At 44.5% G+C, this 18819-nt stretch overlaps 1 protein-coding gene across 1 annotated transcript in view; it reads left to right on the top strand.

The window, feature by feature from the left end:
- The first annotated feature begins 1864 nt into the window (after positions 1-1864).
- Positions 1865-18819, top strand: part of LOC140688671 (protein brunelleschi-like) — a 49551-nt gene continuing 32596 nt past the window's right edge. The window contains exons 1-3 of the mRNA XM_072948278.1: positions 1865-1994; positions 2219-2437; positions 3834-4002. Coding sequence (XP_072804379.1) covers positions 3889-4002 — 114 coding nt within the window. The 5' untranslated portion in view covers positions 1865-1994; positions 2219-2437; positions 3834-3888. The remainder of the gene's footprint in view (positions 1995-2218; positions 2438-3833; positions 4003-18819) is intronic.

The raw sequence follows: 18819 nt of genomic DNA on the forward strand, positions 1-18819 counted from the left end.
CCATAGAAACAAGATCTGCTAGGGATTCAGGGATTTGTTTAAAAAAAATTTTTGTCCATAGCACTCTGTCTGTGTGTATTTTGAAGTTCCTGGGGGGTGAGGGTGCGTCTAAAGTCCATTGTGGGACAGGTGGCCCATATTTCTCCGTGCCCCAGCTTACCCCCTATTCCCCAGTCCTCTTCCTCAGTCCAGGATGAAGTTCTCTAGTAGATTTACACAGAGGTCTTGTGGAAACGGCTTTTCATTTTATTGTTTCACCAAGAAGGGATGCCATCATGATCTCTGTGGTCAGGTTTTGAAGGGCTGCCATCATGATATCTGGTAAGAATTGTATGCAATTGGGAGTTTCAATTTAATGAAAAGAAAAAAATTACAAATAGAAAATTAGAACAAGGGTGGTGACAGGGGCTCTTTTAAGTGGACACCATTAGCTTTGTTAGCTTCAGGTGCTGTGGCCTGTTGCCACGAGGACCCATCCTCTTGCTCTGAAGTTGGAGGGACTAGTGGGCTCAGTGGGAATGTTAACTGAGTGTATCTCATGGGCTGGGCATTGTCCTATTTGTACTGTGTGTTCCTTATTTGAGACAGTGAGCTCACCTAACCTCGATAACCTCTTTAAAATATTAGACCTTTAATTTTGAGATGTAATGTAGGTTCCCATGTGGTAGTAAGAGATTATATGGAGAGGGCATATGGACACTTTGCCCAGGTTTCTTAATGGTTCCATCTTGCAGTGTTGGGGTACAATTCATTACTGGCTCACTAACAATTTGAGGTTTGTGTTATTGCCCTTATTTCTATTCATGATTAAACTGGGGCTTAGAGAAGCACACAGGCCTGCCCAGGTCACCCACATTTTTAGTGCACAGTCGGGTGAACGTGGGCTTGGGATTTCCAGGCAGTACCATTATGATGGTTTGTGGCAGGGAGCAGCATTCACTTTGCTTGTTTATTCATTCATTCAACAAACATTTATTGTGTAAACTCTGTGGGTCAGATGCTTTCTTAGGGTTTTCTGATTCTTCAGCAGTACTGAGAATCAGGTAATATTTATATTTTTAATCTGAGAAAATTAGCTCTGAGAGTTTATAACCCCCCAAAGGAAGTATAGCTCATAAAGGAGGGATAGAACATTTGTACAGTCACCTCTTTTTATGCAGGTGGTACCCTAGGCATTTTACATTTTCAAACATCCGTAATCCAGATATATTCTTGTAAGGCAAGGATTATTTTTTAAATTGAATTATTGTCAAGTTTACAATGTTCTGTCAATTGCAAGGTGTTTTTTGACTTTTGAAATAAAAATAATTTTTCATCTGGGTAATTAGGTGTATTTATTTGTTTCATTTTTAAAATGAGGTACTGGGGTTTGAACCCAGGACCTCGTACATGCTAAGCATGTGCTCTACCACTGAACTGTACCCTCTTCCCCAAGGCAAGTTTTCTTATCCATTATTATGATGCTAAGGGGTTCAAATAAATTGAATAGAAATCCAGATCTTTTGATCCTACTGTGGTCCTTTTCTTTATATTCTGCTGAAGGGGGTTGGGGAAAGCATTTCCTTTGTTCATTTCTTTATTCAGCATTTTTGAGCAGTGACTTTGCATCAGGGCCTTGCTAGGTGCTTGGAAATAGAAAATAAGAAATGACCTTTCTCTGCAGAGGCAGGAAGCCTAGACCAAAAGCTGGGTAATGTGATCCGAGCTACAGTAGCCATATGAAGACTCTGAGGACAAACTGTACCCCCGGATTTGGTTTCGCTTCCCTTTCCTTCTGGCTGGTACACACCAGGTCACCGCAACCCAGATGGGCCCATAGCACACAGCAGAGAATGTACCTCGATCTCCTCTCCCCTCTCGGCAGGGCCTGCAACATGAGCATCCCTGACTAGGTGCAGTGTGCTGAGGACCACCAGACCCGTCCCGTTGTGGTCCAATCCATAGAGATCATCTCAGAGGAGAATTTCTTTTGCATCTATTAGCTACTCACCTTGGTGAGCCATATCAGCCCATGCGGCTCCCAGTGGACACTCTGTATCCACTACAGGCAACACTATGTGCCCGACAATGGGTGGAGCATCTCCCAGACCCACCGCAAGGTCGTGTGCCTTGTCACCATTACCGACTGTCTCTCTGCCAAGGCCTTCGAGAAGCTCCACGTGCAGAGGAGCTGTATGGCACCTCGTTTAATGACTCTAAGCTTTTTGTCTTTGTGCAGCATGGGGAGGTAGCCAAGCAGCCGCACACCGACGTTGCCTTCAATCTACGAGGACTGCAGGGTGGTGGAGAAGAGGATCGAGGACTTCACTGAGTCACTCTTCATCTTGCTCAAGTTGAAGTGGCTGGATTGTGGCCCCAAGAATTCTGGGGACAAGATCCCCCTCCCCTGCATCCCGTTTGAGAAGGAGGACTTTATGGGACTGGACACAGACAGCAGGTAAGTTTACCTGGATGCCAATCCACCTTGGCTGTGTGCTGGATTGCTTCCTTACATCCAGAAAGGGATCAGCAAGGAAGAAGTCAGTCTAGTAGCCAAGGGGGGAGGGTGGTGCAGCCCGCCGGTTTACAGACATTTCAAAGTGAATCCGCCTTTGGTTCAGAGAGATCCTTTTAGGGTTAGTGTGGACACTTACTCCCGCTTTACAGCCAGGGCCATGGTGGGACCCCTGGAGTTGCTGTCAAATAAAGTAGCCAAAGCCACTGATGCTAGGAGCACTGGGGAGGAGGCTGGACTGAGCTGAGATGTGCTGTAGGTCAAATGCACATCAGACACTGAGGCTTGTCTAGTAAAAGTATATAAATTATCTCGTTACTTCCTATATTGATTACATGTCAAAATGATAGTATTTTATATACAGTAGATTAAGAAAGGTCTGTCCTTAAAATCACATTCTAGTATTTGTTTTTTGTTTGTTGGTTTGTTTCTTTGTTTAAAATTTTAAACGTGGCAACTGGGAAACTTTCTTTACAAGGCTCTCATTTCATTTCTGTTGGGCAGCCTGTCCTGAAACAGTCTCATCCCTTTGCTTATAGATGAGATGCTGAACCCCGAGAGGCAGAACGAGGCGCTGGTTGAGCTGCGGCTAGAGCCGCTGTCTCCTGCCTCCCAGGCCCAGCACCTTTTCAGCTCAGGCCCTCTCTTCCTGCCCGACAGCCACCATGCCAAGTTAGGACATCAGAAACACCGCCAGGGACTTCCGAATGAACTCCTCATGCAGGGAAATGCGTATCACGGTGTACGGGACAGAGCAGGGAAATGTTCATTCCCAATTTGTCCCTGTGATTAAGTCAATGGCCCCACTTTGCCTCGGAAGTACAGACGAGCTCTTCTGGGCTGCTTACCCCCCCCACCTTCTGCTCTGTTTCCCCGTGTATCTATCGTGCTGTCCCTCGGGCAGAAGAGGGTGAGATGCCTTTGCCGAGACGTGGTCCCCCTTTGCTGGGGTGAGTGAGGGAAGCTGTGTCTCCCCGGCCTACGGCCTCTGTCCTTGAGTCTGGAGAGGGCTCATGGTGGTCCCACAGGTGACGGTCGGAGGACCTGGCATGTGCTACCGGGCCCGCTTTGGAGGCGGTGCTCTGTGATTCTTGAACTTACCTAAGATCAGATCCTACTTTCTGGTTGTTGGTAAGTTGAAGGAGAAGATGCTAGAGAATTGATAAAAAGAATGTCTAGACCAGCCCTGTTAGTGAGAAGCACAGGGGACCCGAGTCCCACTTGCGAGAGCCCACCTAGCAGGCTCTGGATGAATTTTCTGTTCCTCCCCGGACATACCTCTATGGCTTAAGGAAGAGAATAGGCATGTCGTGGCCATGATCTGTACTTGTCATCACAGGGCCCTGTGATCTACATGCCCGCACTACCCATCTGCTTCTTGGAGATGAGCTGACATGTTTAGGAGCCTGGGCACTGCTGAGGGCATAGCTGCCAGCACCGTGCTACAAGAGTCTGGCTCCGTTCACCTCACCTGTCAACACCTGCTGAGGCCCCAGACATTTGTTAAGGTAGGTGTATCGGCGAAACCTAAGCAGGGACCACCTTCTCCCCCTGGACAGACTGGTGAGTGAGCAGTGGAAGCCTGGAGCCCTGCCCCAGCCCCCACGCCAGTGCCACTTCTTTTGTCATAGGAGGCACTGGTGACATTTTTGCTCAACAAATGCTTGTCTCTGAGTCTGAAGACCCACCAGAGAATGCCAGCTTGTTTTTGCCTTTTGAAGTCTGCCCTTGGGACTTGGCGGAGTAGCCGGATGTGTACTTAGCCCACAGTGGTTCAGCGCATTAAACCTCCCTCCTTGTGGGTCTGTCTATTCTGGTACCATAAGGGCTCAGCCAGCATCTGAACGTCATTGAGATAACGCGGCCGGTGAGCTAGGGTCAAGCACATTCTCCTCCAGTCACTTTTACTCCATTGTTGCTTTTACTATTCCACAGTCATTAATTTTTTAAACAATGCTTTGGTGCAGGAGCAGAGTCTCATACTCTCCTGCTACTCTTGGTGGAAGTGAGTAAATCTGTCCAGAATGAAATGCGACAACAATTTGTAGCTCAAAATCTGCCTAGACGCTTGTAGGTCGAATTTTGGTTATGGGCGCTGAACACGTTGTGATCCCCCTGCAGCTCCGCTCCCCTCTGGCCCCTGCTTTCCCTGGAGCAGGAAGTGAGGTTGGGCCTCACCATCCCCGCATCCCTGGCCTCACACACTCACGTAAATTCTTGTACATGCAGTCAAAATCATTTTTGTTCTTGTGTGTTTCTGATTTTCTCTTGTTCCTCTTTTCCTTTTTCTTTATTCCTTTTTCACTTGTACTGCCCAGTGAGCATGTTGTTGCTTCTGAAAATGTGGGCTGTGCACACCCTGCATTGGAAATAGCCAGATTGCCCTCCGTACTGTCTCCATCGCTTTAAAAAGCAACAACTTAATGGCTGTTTTGATCCATCTATTATCTTAGTCATTTTTTATTTTCTAATTTTTTGGAATATTTGCTTTGTTAGCTCATCACCCACTGGTGTTTGATACCTGTTGAAATCCTTGCTTTGAGGAACATGTTTGGTCCTAATTTTATTTGGTGACAAATGCGCCCTTATTAAATTTGTTTGATTGTTTTGAAGAAGTAAGATGCGAATTGATTTAGTCGGCTGCTGAGGGATTCTTTTCATGGAGTATTTAAACTTGTAAGGTCAAATTCTGCAGCATTTTGCTCGATTCCTTCTTTTACACAAACGTGCTCGGCACGCGGTTCCTGGCTGTCGCTGTGTGACGTGCGTGACGGCGCTTCCTGGCCAGCGGTCACTGGTGAGGAAGTGGCCGCCACGGAGGTGACAGCTGCAGGGGACGCTGTTGGAGGAAGCAGTCAACGTTTGGTTCTTTAATTTTTTTGTTTTTGCATTCAACTTCCCCGTGCCATTTACTTTACTTTGCCTTCATAAAGGGGCAGAATTGGGTCTAAAATCCATGCCACTATTTTGTTCCCTTTACGAGGCTGGTTTTTCTGAGTATCAGGACAACATGGCCTTCTCCTAAGTAGCTGGCTCACCTGGATCTGTTGGACACAGGGACTGCTAAAAGGGCCGTAGCTTCCTCTCTGCTCCAGCCAGTGGGCATTCAGAGCTGGGTCTGTGGTTTGCCTCAGCAGCCGTGCAGACCTCCCTGCCCCGGCCTTTACTTTTAACCCATGTTGGCAGTAAAGAGCTGAATCCGTTTCTGTTGCAGCTGACGTCCACCACTGATGGCCGTGTCGTTAGTTTGTGTTAGTCAGTCTCCAACACCCCAGTCAACCATGAAGGAAGATGATTTGGCCGAACTAGGACCTTGGATTCTCACCCCTACCCTGGTTCATCTCACCTGGTGGAATTGTTTGGCCACCACCATCATGCTGACCATGAGGCCTTGTTTCTCCTATCATGCTCGGGTCCAAATGTGGACACTTCATTTTTCACTGAATTTGTCTCGCTTGAGACAGGCCAGAATATCTGAATGAGTCCATCACATTCTGGGTGGGGAACAGAACAGAAGTAAGTGTCACAAGTAGATGGAGTCTAGGCTGTCCGGGTTGGCAAATGCAGGCTGGGATCTGTGATGGCCGGGCTGTACCCTGGACACAGGCCTTTCCCGTGGCTCCTGAGAGCCCATGAGTTGAAGTGATAACAGCCTTGAGTGGGTTTCCCCATCCTCATCTGCTCATTGGCAAGTGTGTCTGCTAATTATGAGCTCCCCCAGACCTCGGGCCCTTCAAAGCTCAGACCACGGGAGAACATTGAGTCCCTTCTCCTGGGCCTCCTGTGTGAGAATCCAGTGCCTTCTGAGGTGACCAGCGGCAGGAGATGCCTCCCCCTCCAGGGAACACCCTACGGAGGACTGTTAGTCAGTGCACCATGCTGTGAGCTTGTGTGGTTCCGGCCATGGTCCCTGCAGAACTACACTTGAGATGGGCTTATTGACGGAAATAACAGGACTAATTCCAGGGCAGGGCCAGGGGGAGGGAACAGTGGAAATTGAATGTGACCTCAGACACCTCGGTGGGTGCTGAGGCTGTTACTAAAATGGGGAGTCTGGGAGATACCTGCCAGGAATGGAATTCCAGAGTAAATGTTGGACATGAGGCATTTTTAAGATGCCATTTGTCATCCAAGTTAGGACTTCAAAGAGGCACTATGGTCGATGAGCCTGGGGCTCAGGTGAAGGAGCCGGACTAGAGATACACGTTGGGAGTCGTCATTCTTAGCTGCTGTTCACAGCCTTGCATGTGAATTAGATCATCTCGAGGGCTGCAGACTGAGGCTGAGGTGGGGCAGGGCTGTGTCTGTGTTGGAGGAAAGCCCAGACCAAACAGCTTTGGTGTGTCAGTCAGTGGCTTTTGCCATTTTCAAAGCAATGCCAGTTATCCTTAAGGGGCCGGGGGCTAGGCAGGGCCAGCCAGGAAGAAATCTGAAGGGAGGGTCGTGGCCACGTGTGCGTCTTGTGAAGGTGCAGAGTCTGCAGGGTCCGGGAGGGTAGACTCCACAGAAGCTAGAGTTGGAGTGAGGAGTGGGGAGAAGGTAGTCACAATCACCAGTGAGGGAGGGAGGGAGGCCTAGGGAGCCCCACCGTACCAGACTCGCTTCCCATGAACAGAAGGCAGTTAGACAGAGGATCTGAGGTGAGAAGGGATGGGCACTGGGAGGGGAGCCAACCTGGAGAATGGTTCTTGGAAAGTTCTGGAATAGTTTCCCTGAAAAATAGAGTTAAAAATACCCAGACTCTTAAGAACATTGTTAGTGACTTGGGAGGAGGCAGTTGTTTTTCTGGCCTCCTAAGGGTAAGGCATGTATCCAGGGATACACAGAAGATATGGGCAGTAAGTTCCGGGGGCTTCACCCTTACCGGGGGAACAGTGAAAGTGTAAAGGGGCAGAAGGGCAGTGGAGGGAAACTAGCCAGGCCCCGTGTCAGGTACCAGTCGGCCGCCCTACTTGCGTGTTGCATTCACATCCATGCCTCCCAGGTGGGCGGTGGCAGCCCCCTTTTGCGGATTGGGAAGCCTTCTCAGAGGGGTTAAGGAATTGGTCCATTTAGCGGCTAATAAATGCTGTAGCAGGATTCAAGCAGGGCCTTGTCAGAATTCAAGGGCATGTTCTCTCTACTGTTTCCAGTACTTCCCTGTTATACCTGGAATGGTGAAGTGGGTAAGATTTGGAGCCTTTCAGAAAAAGTATGATTTAAGCGCCTCTGGACTGTTTCACAAAGCTCAGCGTTCTTTGATGGTTTTGAGCCACGCAGTGATTTTCGACCCACAGAGGTAACGTCTAACTCCTTTGATGATGACGTGGTTGCAAATGATGTACAGGTGCAAAACCAGACTTTGCAGCTTCTGAAGGGAAACTCTCCAATTCTCCCTTGGTCGGCTTTCTTCCACGGGATGTAACTGTGCTGCAGCATAGGCCTGAGCTTTCCGTATGGAGTGAGGATTTAATATCCGATGTTAGCATAAAACGGTCAGATGAAGAAAATCGACGTTGACAATTTATTTTTGGGTTTCATTAGTCAAGGTATACTATCAGTTAATGGCCCATATAACAAATGAAATTGAGTACAGGACATTGCATTTCGTACTTTCTATTAAGAGTTCCCTTACAGAATAGTGTTGCCTGCTTTGGAACATCAGCTGCACCACTCACGGCACCTATCAGTGTGTTGGTGTGATTGCATTTACAGAGTGAATGTAATCTGGGCTTCCTCAGCCCCAAACACTTCAGTGCAGAATCACGGGCTGTAGCCATCTGTTAGGCACGAAAATACTTCTAAAATTACATGATGTTAGAAAAGGAAGAAGAGAGAGAGAGAGATTGCCTTTATCAAATTTCCTTTCAGTTCTAACTGCAGACTGTTGTTGAGCAGCTCTGGTTTCCTTTGGATATGAATATATACATTTCTTTGCATGTAACCTGGGTTTTGGACTAGAACACCAAGTTCTTGCTGTCCACAAGCCACAAAAATAGTAACCAAATTGGACCCGTGTGAAAGTTTATACTTTTTTCTGAGAAAGTATCCTTGAATTTGGAACTTGGGCTGTGATTTTTGCTTTTTGCTTCCCCCACCCGTCTTGTAATCTCTCACTCCTTCCCACGTGGCCCCCAAGGGTTCGTGGAATCAAAGCAGCGGGCAAACACCCAGTTGGTCACCATGTACTGCTGCTATAGTTAGAGCCCAGACAAGACCTAAAGGACATTATCAGAGAGGACTTCCTGGAAGAAATGGGCTCTACATTCAGTTGTGAGGACAGAGTAAGAGTCAGCCAGGAGAAGGAGTCAAGAATGTGGCTCAGGTCGCAGGTGCAGCCCGGGCAGAGGCCTGGAGGCTTTTGGCATGCGGACCTGGGGAGAGTGCCCTGTGTGGTCCAGGGTGGAGGGAGCCCCTGCTGGGGAGGACACTGGAGAGAGTCCAGGGTGTAGGGTTTAGGAAGAAGTTGAGTTTTACTAGAACTGACACAGTAGGCAGTGAAGGGTTTCAACATAAAGTGACCCTAAGGAAAGGTACTTCTGGTTTTGCTTCTGATATACTACAGACAAAAGTGTCGGGATGGGCGAGAGCAGGTATGTCTGTCCGTTTGAGACACAACCCGTCATTCATTTATTCATAACATGTGCACATCAGTGAGTCTAGGGGAGAGAGGGTGTAGCCACATTAATAAGCAAAATATATTTGCTTCTTGAGAGCTTAGCATTGTCAGAAGTTGACTTAGCCTAGAATGTTCTAGGAAGAGAGGAACAAATTGTGGAGGTTGGAGGGAGGGAAGGCTTCCTTGGGAAACAGTCAAAGTGAACCTGGAGGCAAGTGGGAAGTAGGAGCAGGTCAAGGGGTTCCTGAGGTCACTGGGGACCTATGTACTGAGATGAGGCTGGGCGATCAGGGTCTGGGGTGGGGCTAGAATTCTATAAGGGAGCCTTTGAACTGTTTGAAGTGGGGTTGATGTGATCAAATTTGTGCTTTGGGAAGGCTGTCGTGGCTCTGTGTGTGTGTGTAGCGGGGAAGAGGTGGAGGGTGCCACAAACTGCGGGATCATTAGAAGACCATTCACAGGCTGGGATATGGGCATCAGGGCTACTTCGGGACGGCAGGGGCAGTGTGGATGCCGGCTTTCCTTATGAGGGGCTTGTTAGCGGGGCTGCCCTAGAGGCACCTTGTGGCTGGAAGAAAACTGATGGAGGCCGCCAGGTGGACATTCCTCTTCTCTCCTTCCCTGCCTAGTGTGATGATCTTAGCTCAGCCAACATTTGGAACAAAAGAGCTAATCTCCAGGGTTGCCCAGGCCTTTGTTGAGCTCCTTCAAGTGAGATTTGATAGGATTTAGGTTTGTGTTCATATCTGGATGTTCACTTAGCTAGAAACGTCCTGTCATTTCGATTTCCATAGGGGTTTTTATTCCTGATAAAGATTGCTTTCTTGGTGACAGGAAAATTAATACAGCTGTTGTCTTTTTCAAAAAAAAATCATATGTTTTAAGAACTTTAATATTCAAAAGAATAAGAATATATAAAATATTTAAGGAAGTCTTTGGTGTGGTTTCTTTGCTTTCTGAGCTAATGTGGAGTTAGAGCCTTTGCATTACTTAATAGCAGGTCCTTGTCAGTATTTAAAGAGCTGTTAGTGAGTGCCCCAGGCCCCACCTCTCAAAGAATCGTTAAAGTTTGCTCTGAAATAGTGAGGTCATAAAGGTCTTGTTTTCAGAAATCAAAAGGATTTAAATACGCACCATAGCTCCATTTATAAAATAATAATAAGTTGAAAATTAAGAAAGTGGAGGATAATTGATTTTTTTAAAGCCTAAACATAAGTTTTCTTGTGCTAATGTTGCAACGGGAAATTTTGAAAAGAAAAATTCTACTGCAATATCATCTACGTGGTATATATATATGAGTTTCACGTTTGAAAAGTAACTGCGCAGTGGTTTTCAAAGTCAGGAGCATTCCAGCTCAAATACTGGCAGTGATGGTTGCTGGTTTTCAATGGAAAAGCCTAAATTTGCCTTCTTAGCTTTTTTTTTTTTTGTACTGAGAAGGTTGAGTAGTGGTTTGCCAGCATGATTTTCGGGCAATTTGAGGGCAGATGTCGTGTAACAGCAGTGAGATATTTCCATGCATTTTATTTCCTGGACATCACCAGGGCACATGTGGGGTTTGTGCCTGCAGGCTGGAATGCTGCAGGACTCCCTGATCCATCACCGTTATGTCCTGGTGCTGATCCGTTCAGTGAATGATTTTCTGTGACTTGGAGGTAATGTGGTCTGATGGTGAAGATCAGATGTGCAGTTAAAGTGCTATTAATTGAAATAAGAGTAACCTAGAAACATTGCTCTAACAATACAGGATGAGGGAGGAGGATTGGCTGAGCTACTTGCAGTGGGGTGTCTTCTCAGATGACTCCCTCACCGTGATTCCTGCCAATATCCGCCCCAGCCCTGCACGGTAGTCCTGCCAAAGCAAGCGAGCACATTGCTCAGAAACGCACTGAATTTCCTTGGGCCTCTGTTTGTTGGCTTTTTTTTGAAAGCACATTTTGCCCTTTGCTTAAATGCCATCCATGCTAGTCACCTCTTACACTCATTTTTCTGGACCTCGTCCATACATAGCTGCTGAATGGATGAACAGAATGTAGTATCTCCATGTAGTGGAACATTATTCACACGTAAGAGTGAATAAAAAAGAATAAAAAATAGAGGAAAATGAAAAATGCCACCTGTTTGGGAAGTCCACCCTGACTGTTCAACCCACACTTTTCCCTTTGAAACCCAATCACTTATGCTCCACTCTACTCTTTTTGATAGTACTTAGCACCTTCTAATAATCTTTAAAGTTTTCAAAGAAATAAAAATAAAGAGATGCTGATACCACTTCAAAATGTACAAGACTTATAACAGCATGTTAATTGAAAGGAAGCAGACACAAACGGCCACATATTGTTGATTTCAGTGATATGAAAAGCCCAGAATAGGCACATGCAGAGGCAGAGAGCAGGTGATGGTTGGAAGGGGCTGGGTGGAGGGGGACTAGGGAGTGACTGCCTGTGATAGGCGGATTCTTTTCTGGTGATGAAGTGTTCTGGAAGTAGAAGGTGATGAGGGCTGCCCAACCGTGAGTGTGCAGAAGACGGCTGAGCGCTGTCTCTGGGAGTGCCTCTTGTCGGGGCATCTTTATTTTGTTCTCATCCTGTAATGTGAAGAGCCATCTTCTGCTGTGGCTGTTCTACTCCTGTGAGTGGTGCGGGTCAGAGACTTTGTAGAGTCATGTTTCGTTTTTCCCCCTGGCTGAGTGTAGGCAAAATAAGATTTAAGACTGAGAAAGTGCTCCATCTGCAGAAATGTCTTTTAGATTTGCATGGTGTAAAAACCTTGAGAGATTTTAATCGTTGAGGCCAGTCTGTGGGGAGAAATATCCCGTGAAGCCTGGGTCAGTCCGTGAAGAGCCGCGCTTCCCTCCCAGACACGGGTGGGGATTTCACCCCCGTTCAGGCAGTGAAGGGCCCAGACCCGTGAGCAGAGTTGACAGTCGTGAATATTTACGTGTATCCGCTGCTTCATCTTGGATATTAATTTCAAGCTGAGTCAGTTTGTGGCGGCAGCCTCATCCTACATCAGGAATTTATAGTATCTGCTCTTTGAGGTGAAGACCGGACAGACTTGATTATTTAACAGTCTGCCTTGAATTGATATCTCAGATTCCTTTGTCAAAAGCAAACAGCAGAAATACAGAAGTCCTTTAATGCCAATGTGACCTGGAACGGGTTTAGTCTCTGTGCCTCAGTGGCCTTATCTGTGAGTGGGGAAGATGATAACAGTGCTTCCCTCAGAGGAGCTGGTGAGGGGAGAGTCAGAAGCACAAATGGAGGACTTACATAAAATGCTCATGAATGACCGAATTTAGTGCTCTCCGCCTGGTGAGGCCTCAGGGGCAGAGATGTCAGAACAGAGCATTCCTAGCCGGAGCTCGAACCGTGATGGTAGCTGTTATGATCAGTATCACCACTGTGGGTTATCAGGTATTTTAAAGTCTTGGTAATATGAATTCATGAATAATGTTAAAGGACTAGACATCTCAGATCCAGTTTACATAGTCCTCGAGATTTCTTCTGAGAAATGGATGGTTTCTTCCCCATCTTAATTCTGAGATGAGTCTCTAAAAAATTCTGTATTCCTCCATCTTTTTGCTTTAATCCTCCACTTCTTAAAAAACAATGTTTTTACATGGAGTTAATGGGGACTGAACTGAGGGCCTCATGCATGCTAAGCTCATACTCTCCCAAATGAGGTATAATCTCCTCCCTGATTTTTTTTAAAATTTACTTTCTTAGTTTACAAAGGTTAGAGTCCTCAAATTCTTTTTCTGGATACTTGTCCATGAACCTGTAAATCTATAATTAATGGACAAAATATGGTTTATTAAAAAAATCAATAGAATATTCTGCAATCCATCCAAAAAGAAATGCTCATTGACTTAAAATGTTTCTCCTTTAAGGTTATTTCTCCTGTTAGGTCTAGCTTAATTTGTTAACAGCCATCCTCATCATCATAATGACCAAAGTCGCTGTGAGTGGACACCTACCTAAGGCTAAAATGCTTTCCTCATGTTTTACTTCATAGCAGGTGTTTGGTTGTAGGTATCAGTGTCTCCTTTTTTGCAGCTGAGGGATTGAGAGATGGGGCAGCTTGTCCCAAATTACACGCAGCAGGCTGTGGCTAGCTCGGTGCTGGAACCCAGGCTGCACAGGATGCTTTCTTAATTGCTCCTCTAATCAGCCTCCCGTTAAGTGGTTACCCGAACACCTGTGACTCCATAAATGGCCGAGTTTATTGATCTCAGCTTGATGAGGCCTTCAAAGGAGAGACACCATTGAGAATGTGAGACAGAGTGGCAGAAATTAAAATTGTTCATTTTCACAAATTTTTAATTCTCAGGTAATTACTTAAAAAGTTAATTTTTTATTTTAGTGCTGTGTAAGCACTAAAAACATAACATTAAAAATAATTATAGTGCAAAAGAGAAGTGGGCACTGAAAGTCCAACCACTGCTAATGATGTTACTTGTTTTTCTCTAGTGGCCCTTATTGACAGAAATACTTACAAAGACTGAATTGGTTTTATGTAGCCTTAATATGGAAGAAAAGATTCTCAGTGAATATTGTAAGTAAAGTCTTTACTCTTTTCTTTCCTGTTGATGAATATGTAAGTTGTTTTCATGGCTTAAGTACATTTCCTCATTTGTGAAATTTGAGTAATATCGTTTAATTTGTCTGACTGTGAGAGTTAGACACCTTGTATACAAAGAACCCAAGAGGTGCTTAATAAAAGTGTGCTGTCACAATGACATATTTTAGAAGGATCAACTCTGAATACTAAAGAGTGCCTCTTATTTCTGATGCATATTCAATATGTATATGTATGATATATTTGAATATGGTTTAAAGTAACAAGGATTCATTATTTTTTGGTATAGTATGAAGTTTTAATGAAATCTGTATCATTCTAGTGAGACAGGGAGTAATTAAATTGCCTTAATCAGATGACCTTGAAGATTATTTACACAGAATATGTATTGTTACAAATCAGAATTTATGTTGCCGTGTAACCATCCACTCAGACATTTAAATTCGTGGGATTCTGACCAGATCCATTAAGTTTAGTAAAATCCACATTGATCATTTTCAGGGAATAAGCTCCTCTCTTTTGTGATTAATGAAAGTTTTGATTTTTTTCCTACATTCTTAACAGGTTTAAAATATCAAAACATTGATTTGACATGTCACTTTTTTAATAGAGAGAATAAAGCTCATGCTGTTTTATTATGTATATAAATGTTTTTGTATGGCAACAAAGTTGTATGATATCCTGGCTCTTTGAGAAGTATTTTGCAAGATACTTAGATAACCTACTGTTGGAAAAATACAAACGTGAATCTTATGAATATAGGCCTAGTATAGATCTGTTGGTTTTTGCAACAGTGCAAGACATGAGGCATAGGAGAGCTTTGCTGCTGATTGCCAGGAGGACAGATCCCATGTCTCAGTTTCCCCTCCTGTAAAATGAAGTGGCTGAACTGGATACTTTCCTCTTCTAAGATGAGTTTCCATCAGCCTATGTCTTCTGTTTATATTCAGGAGTATTAGCAATATCAGATTAAATACTGAATATCCCTCAATTCCTCCAAATCAAAGTGCAGCATGTGCTACATAAGGTTTTATTTATGTGATTCTCGTTACTGATCCTACAGGCAATTTTTGTGTTGCATCTTTCCCGGCAACCTAGAAGGTCATTTTAGCCATAGGTGGCATTGTTGCACCTTCTTACAGTCTTAACTTTTCTGTTTGTAAAAGAGGGCTTAAACAACGTTGTTTTATTTTGATTTCTTTACTTAATGCTTCAGAATAGCCCAATGTCCATTATGTCTGTCTAACTGGAAAAGTTATTCTGCTTATATCTTAGTTTTTTCCTGTCATCTCACTGTGAAAATTTCAGACTTGCTGTGCAAACAATGGCAAAATCGGGCTTTTCTTCCAGTGTTAGAAACCAGTGAGCCAGGATTTTATAAAACAGCTAGAAGCGGCATCTGGAGGACCTTAAAGATGAAAAGTGTATTGAGTTCCCTGAGTTTTGACCCCGCCGCTGTGTGTTAATTGGTGGTAGGAGATTTGGTACATGTACGAAGGGGTGTAGTTTTTGATATGGTTTGCCTGCACGCGCTGCCACTGAGCCACTTGAGCCTGAGTCAGTTCGTTTTGAGTTTTTCCCTCGTCTGTGAGATGGGGACATTCGTATCTGATTTGTAGAATTGTGAGAATTAGAAATTATGTGCAGTGTTTACCACAGTGGCTATGTCAAGAAGGCTCTTAAACTTTAGCTGGTGTTTTGTGTGAAGCCATCATTTGAGAGTCTTTGGCAATTACTAAGAAACAGGGAAATAAGAAGAGATGGTTTTATGATGAAAGATATTTGAGGAGGTTCCATAGTTTCTATACACATAATTTAGCATCAGCAGAGTCAGAACTTTTACACAGTCGCCCTGAACCAACGTTAAGCCACAGAATTATTTGTTACTTCATATATTTTGGGGCTTAAGGAGATCCAATACTTATACACATGTTGTCTCCAGCAGCCTACTGAGAGATGAAACAAAAGTGTAGACAGGCGATAAATGTCTTCTTTGTTACTGATGAAGCCACGTTCTCCATGAACTTCAAGGCTGTGGGAAAATGCGTGTCATGATACTGTGTCCCAGAAGTAGAGACTCACCCTGTCCCATGTAGCTCTGTGCCACAGCAAGCCTTCCCTTGAGAAGACCTGCCCTTTCATGCACATGCACATGCAGGGCTTTCCTGCCATGGAGCTGAGCATCCCACGTGCTTCCCAATGGTGACCAACACTGGAGTGAAAGGAAGGGTTTCACATGCCCTGCTTGTCTCCCTGGACTCACACCTCACTCTGTTAGTGTAATGAGTGCTAGCTGTGATCCAGGGGCCAGGGGTGTGAAGGGAGAAGCACTCTCCATGGCCCAGAGGAGTGGTTAGGTGGCATCCCCTCCTTCAGTTTAAACAGGTGGTTGGATGGAATATTTGGGTGCTCCCCAAGAGTTTATAAAAGGAGAAATAAGGATATTCTTTGGGACTTAGGCTAACCAGGAAACATAATATGATTAAGGGGAGACTTGTAAAACACTTTGATATTAAGTTGACATTTGTTGAACACCCAAAATGTGCTACATTCTTTTCTGAGAGTTTTACAGAAATGAATCCTTCAATCTTCTCAACAAGCGAGTAAGGAAGGTTTGATTGTTATCCCAGTTTTATAGTGTGGAAATTGAGCCACACAGAGGGTAATTAAGTTGGCAAATTCACAGAAGTATTAATTGGCAGAGCTGGTATTTAAACCCTGGCTGTGTGGTTTTGAGGTTCCCAGAGATGGGCTTTGGGTGTTTAGCGTTATTGGCATCCCTGAATCTTTGTACATCTGTGCATCAGTTAGCCTAGAAAGGACAGGGAAAGGAGAGTTACACAGGTGCTCATAGTCATGTCTTGGCCACTGTCCACGGAGACTGAACCGTGATTGGTGCTATTTGACTTCTGGGCAGTAGATCTGTTCGTATAATAGAAATTTAGTCCATTGAGTTAATCTAGAAACCCTTCCTGCTCCGTTTCTGTCCATGCTTGCCATGTGACTGCCTGCCCGTGATTGGGCCGTGGAGGAGAAAATGTACTCATGGTTGAACTCTGATATTTCAGTCTGGTTCATAGATTCATGTCTTTTGTTACATTAATAAGCTAAGTTTCTGGTTTTCTTGCATCAGTGTCTCATGAGTTTGGTTAATGTGAAACCAGTCCATGGGAGCCCAGGGGTGATGACGGTATAATTTCTGAGCACGTTGTGGCACTTCCACCCTTGCAGATGTGGCTGGAAAATGTCCAGCTTCCTCACTGATTGTCCCCAACATCGGGGTCCTCTCCCACCCCTGGATTTGAGTTTGGGAGCTCTCTGATTAGGCCAGTCAGAGGCCAAGTCCACCAATCAGAAAATGATGAAGTACCTGGAACTGGGTTTAATAGAAGACAAGGGCTTCCAGGTAGTCAGATGGGCTGTTCGAGTCCATTTGGTGAAAAGCTGTCCACTTTCTGTGGTTGAGCTGCTTCTTTGCTGTTGAAAAGTCTGGAGTAGATGAAGGGATTTTAAAAAGCAGAAAGGAGTGATTTCAGGTGGTACGTCCACACCGGTGAGAAGTGATGGATGACCACCTTTGTGAGTCATAGACAGTCTTACAAACTTCATAAAACAGCTTTAAAAGCTCTGCCATCTGAGTGCACTTCATATGGGGTCCAGATCATCACTGGCCACATGTGAGGGCAAGTAACTGATGATGGCAGAAAGGACACGGACGCATCAAAAAGGTCTCAGTCACTTTCCCTTTTTAAATGATGCAGCACAGTGTAATATATATGAGCTGGTTTTTCACTGAAAAATTTATAGTGTTTTCTGGGACTCCCCAGTTCCCCAATGTTCCATGCAGCTGGATGTCCCCTCAGTGCAGCTCTGTCAGCGCTTGCCCTGGGCTGACGCAGTGTCACGGGGAGCAGGAGGGTCAGCTCCTCCGAGCTCTGTCTCCTCAACCGCAGAGCCGGGTTTCTCATCCGTGTCTACTTAGTAGGGTTCCTGAGAATCACACGTGATGCTTCAGGTGTGACTTGTGGTTGTGTCTGTGATTGGCATAGAGTTAATATTTGATAGAAACACTTGTTTTTTTAGTATAATTGTAGCACCTAGATTGCAGTGGTTTTTAGTCTGCATTTTTTATAACATTACACTTATTTTTAAATATGCATTTATTTTTATTTATTTTTTTGGAGGTACTGGGGACTGAAGCCAGGACATTGTGCATGCTAAGCAGGTGCTCTACAACTGAGTAATACACACCCTCCTTTTCTGTACTTGAAAATAAATATTGCTATACACAAAATAGCTCTTAAACCCCATCATGGGACCTAGTCACATTATAGACAATTGAACACGTATGCTATATCAATAGGAATAAATGTTGTTGGGACATACATTTCTGAATCTGTTAATGTGCTTAAAAACGATCATAGGTAGTGATAAACACGAGACTTGGATCCAGTACTTCTTAGGGTCTCTTTTGACATCAAGGGAAATTACATTCTACAGAGAAGGCCAATTGGGTCTCTTTGATATTTGGATGGTTTAGCAGATGATGAAGGCTTTCAAAAGCTGACAGTTTTGTATTTTAAATTAACTACAAAGTTATCTTCTACAAGTTGTAAGTACTAAGCTTGTGAAGTGCCCAGTAATCCAGGGGGTATGTGTCTGTGTCTGTGTCTGTGTCTGTGTGAACGATGGTGTGTGTGACTTCAGGAAGGTAGAAAGAAATTCCATATAGACTTCTGATACCTTTCTCCTCCATTTCAGGTGTTGGCATATATTTACACTAATAAATTGATATTCTTTTGTCATTTGGCATATTGGGAATAAGACTTTCTCATACTTGTTTCAGAAGGGTTAGGGAGCTTGAGCTTAGGAAATGGGAGGAGATAGAGGCAGGGAGGTTTTTTTAAACTTTGTGCAGAATTAGAAACAGTAACTTTTCTCTTTTCTTCTAAAGAAAACTGACACTAAATTGTAACATACTATTTCTCAGAATTGCTTTTCTGATCAGATACAAGTACCTCAGATTTTTAAAGGCAACATGAATGATGAAATGTGTTTTAACAGTTATCTTTAAAAGTAGTTTTATTTTTCAAGTAAAAGGCTATAGCCTGTTCTTTCTTCCAGCGGTACAAGAAATTCTCATTGT

This window comes from Vicugna pacos, chromosome 23 (genome assembly GCF_048564905.1).
Source record: "Vicugna pacos chromosome 23, VicPac4, whole genome shotgun sequence".
NCBI classification, from domain to species: Eukaryota; Metazoa; Chordata; class Mammalia; order Artiodactyla; family Camelidae; genus Vicugna; species Vicugna pacos.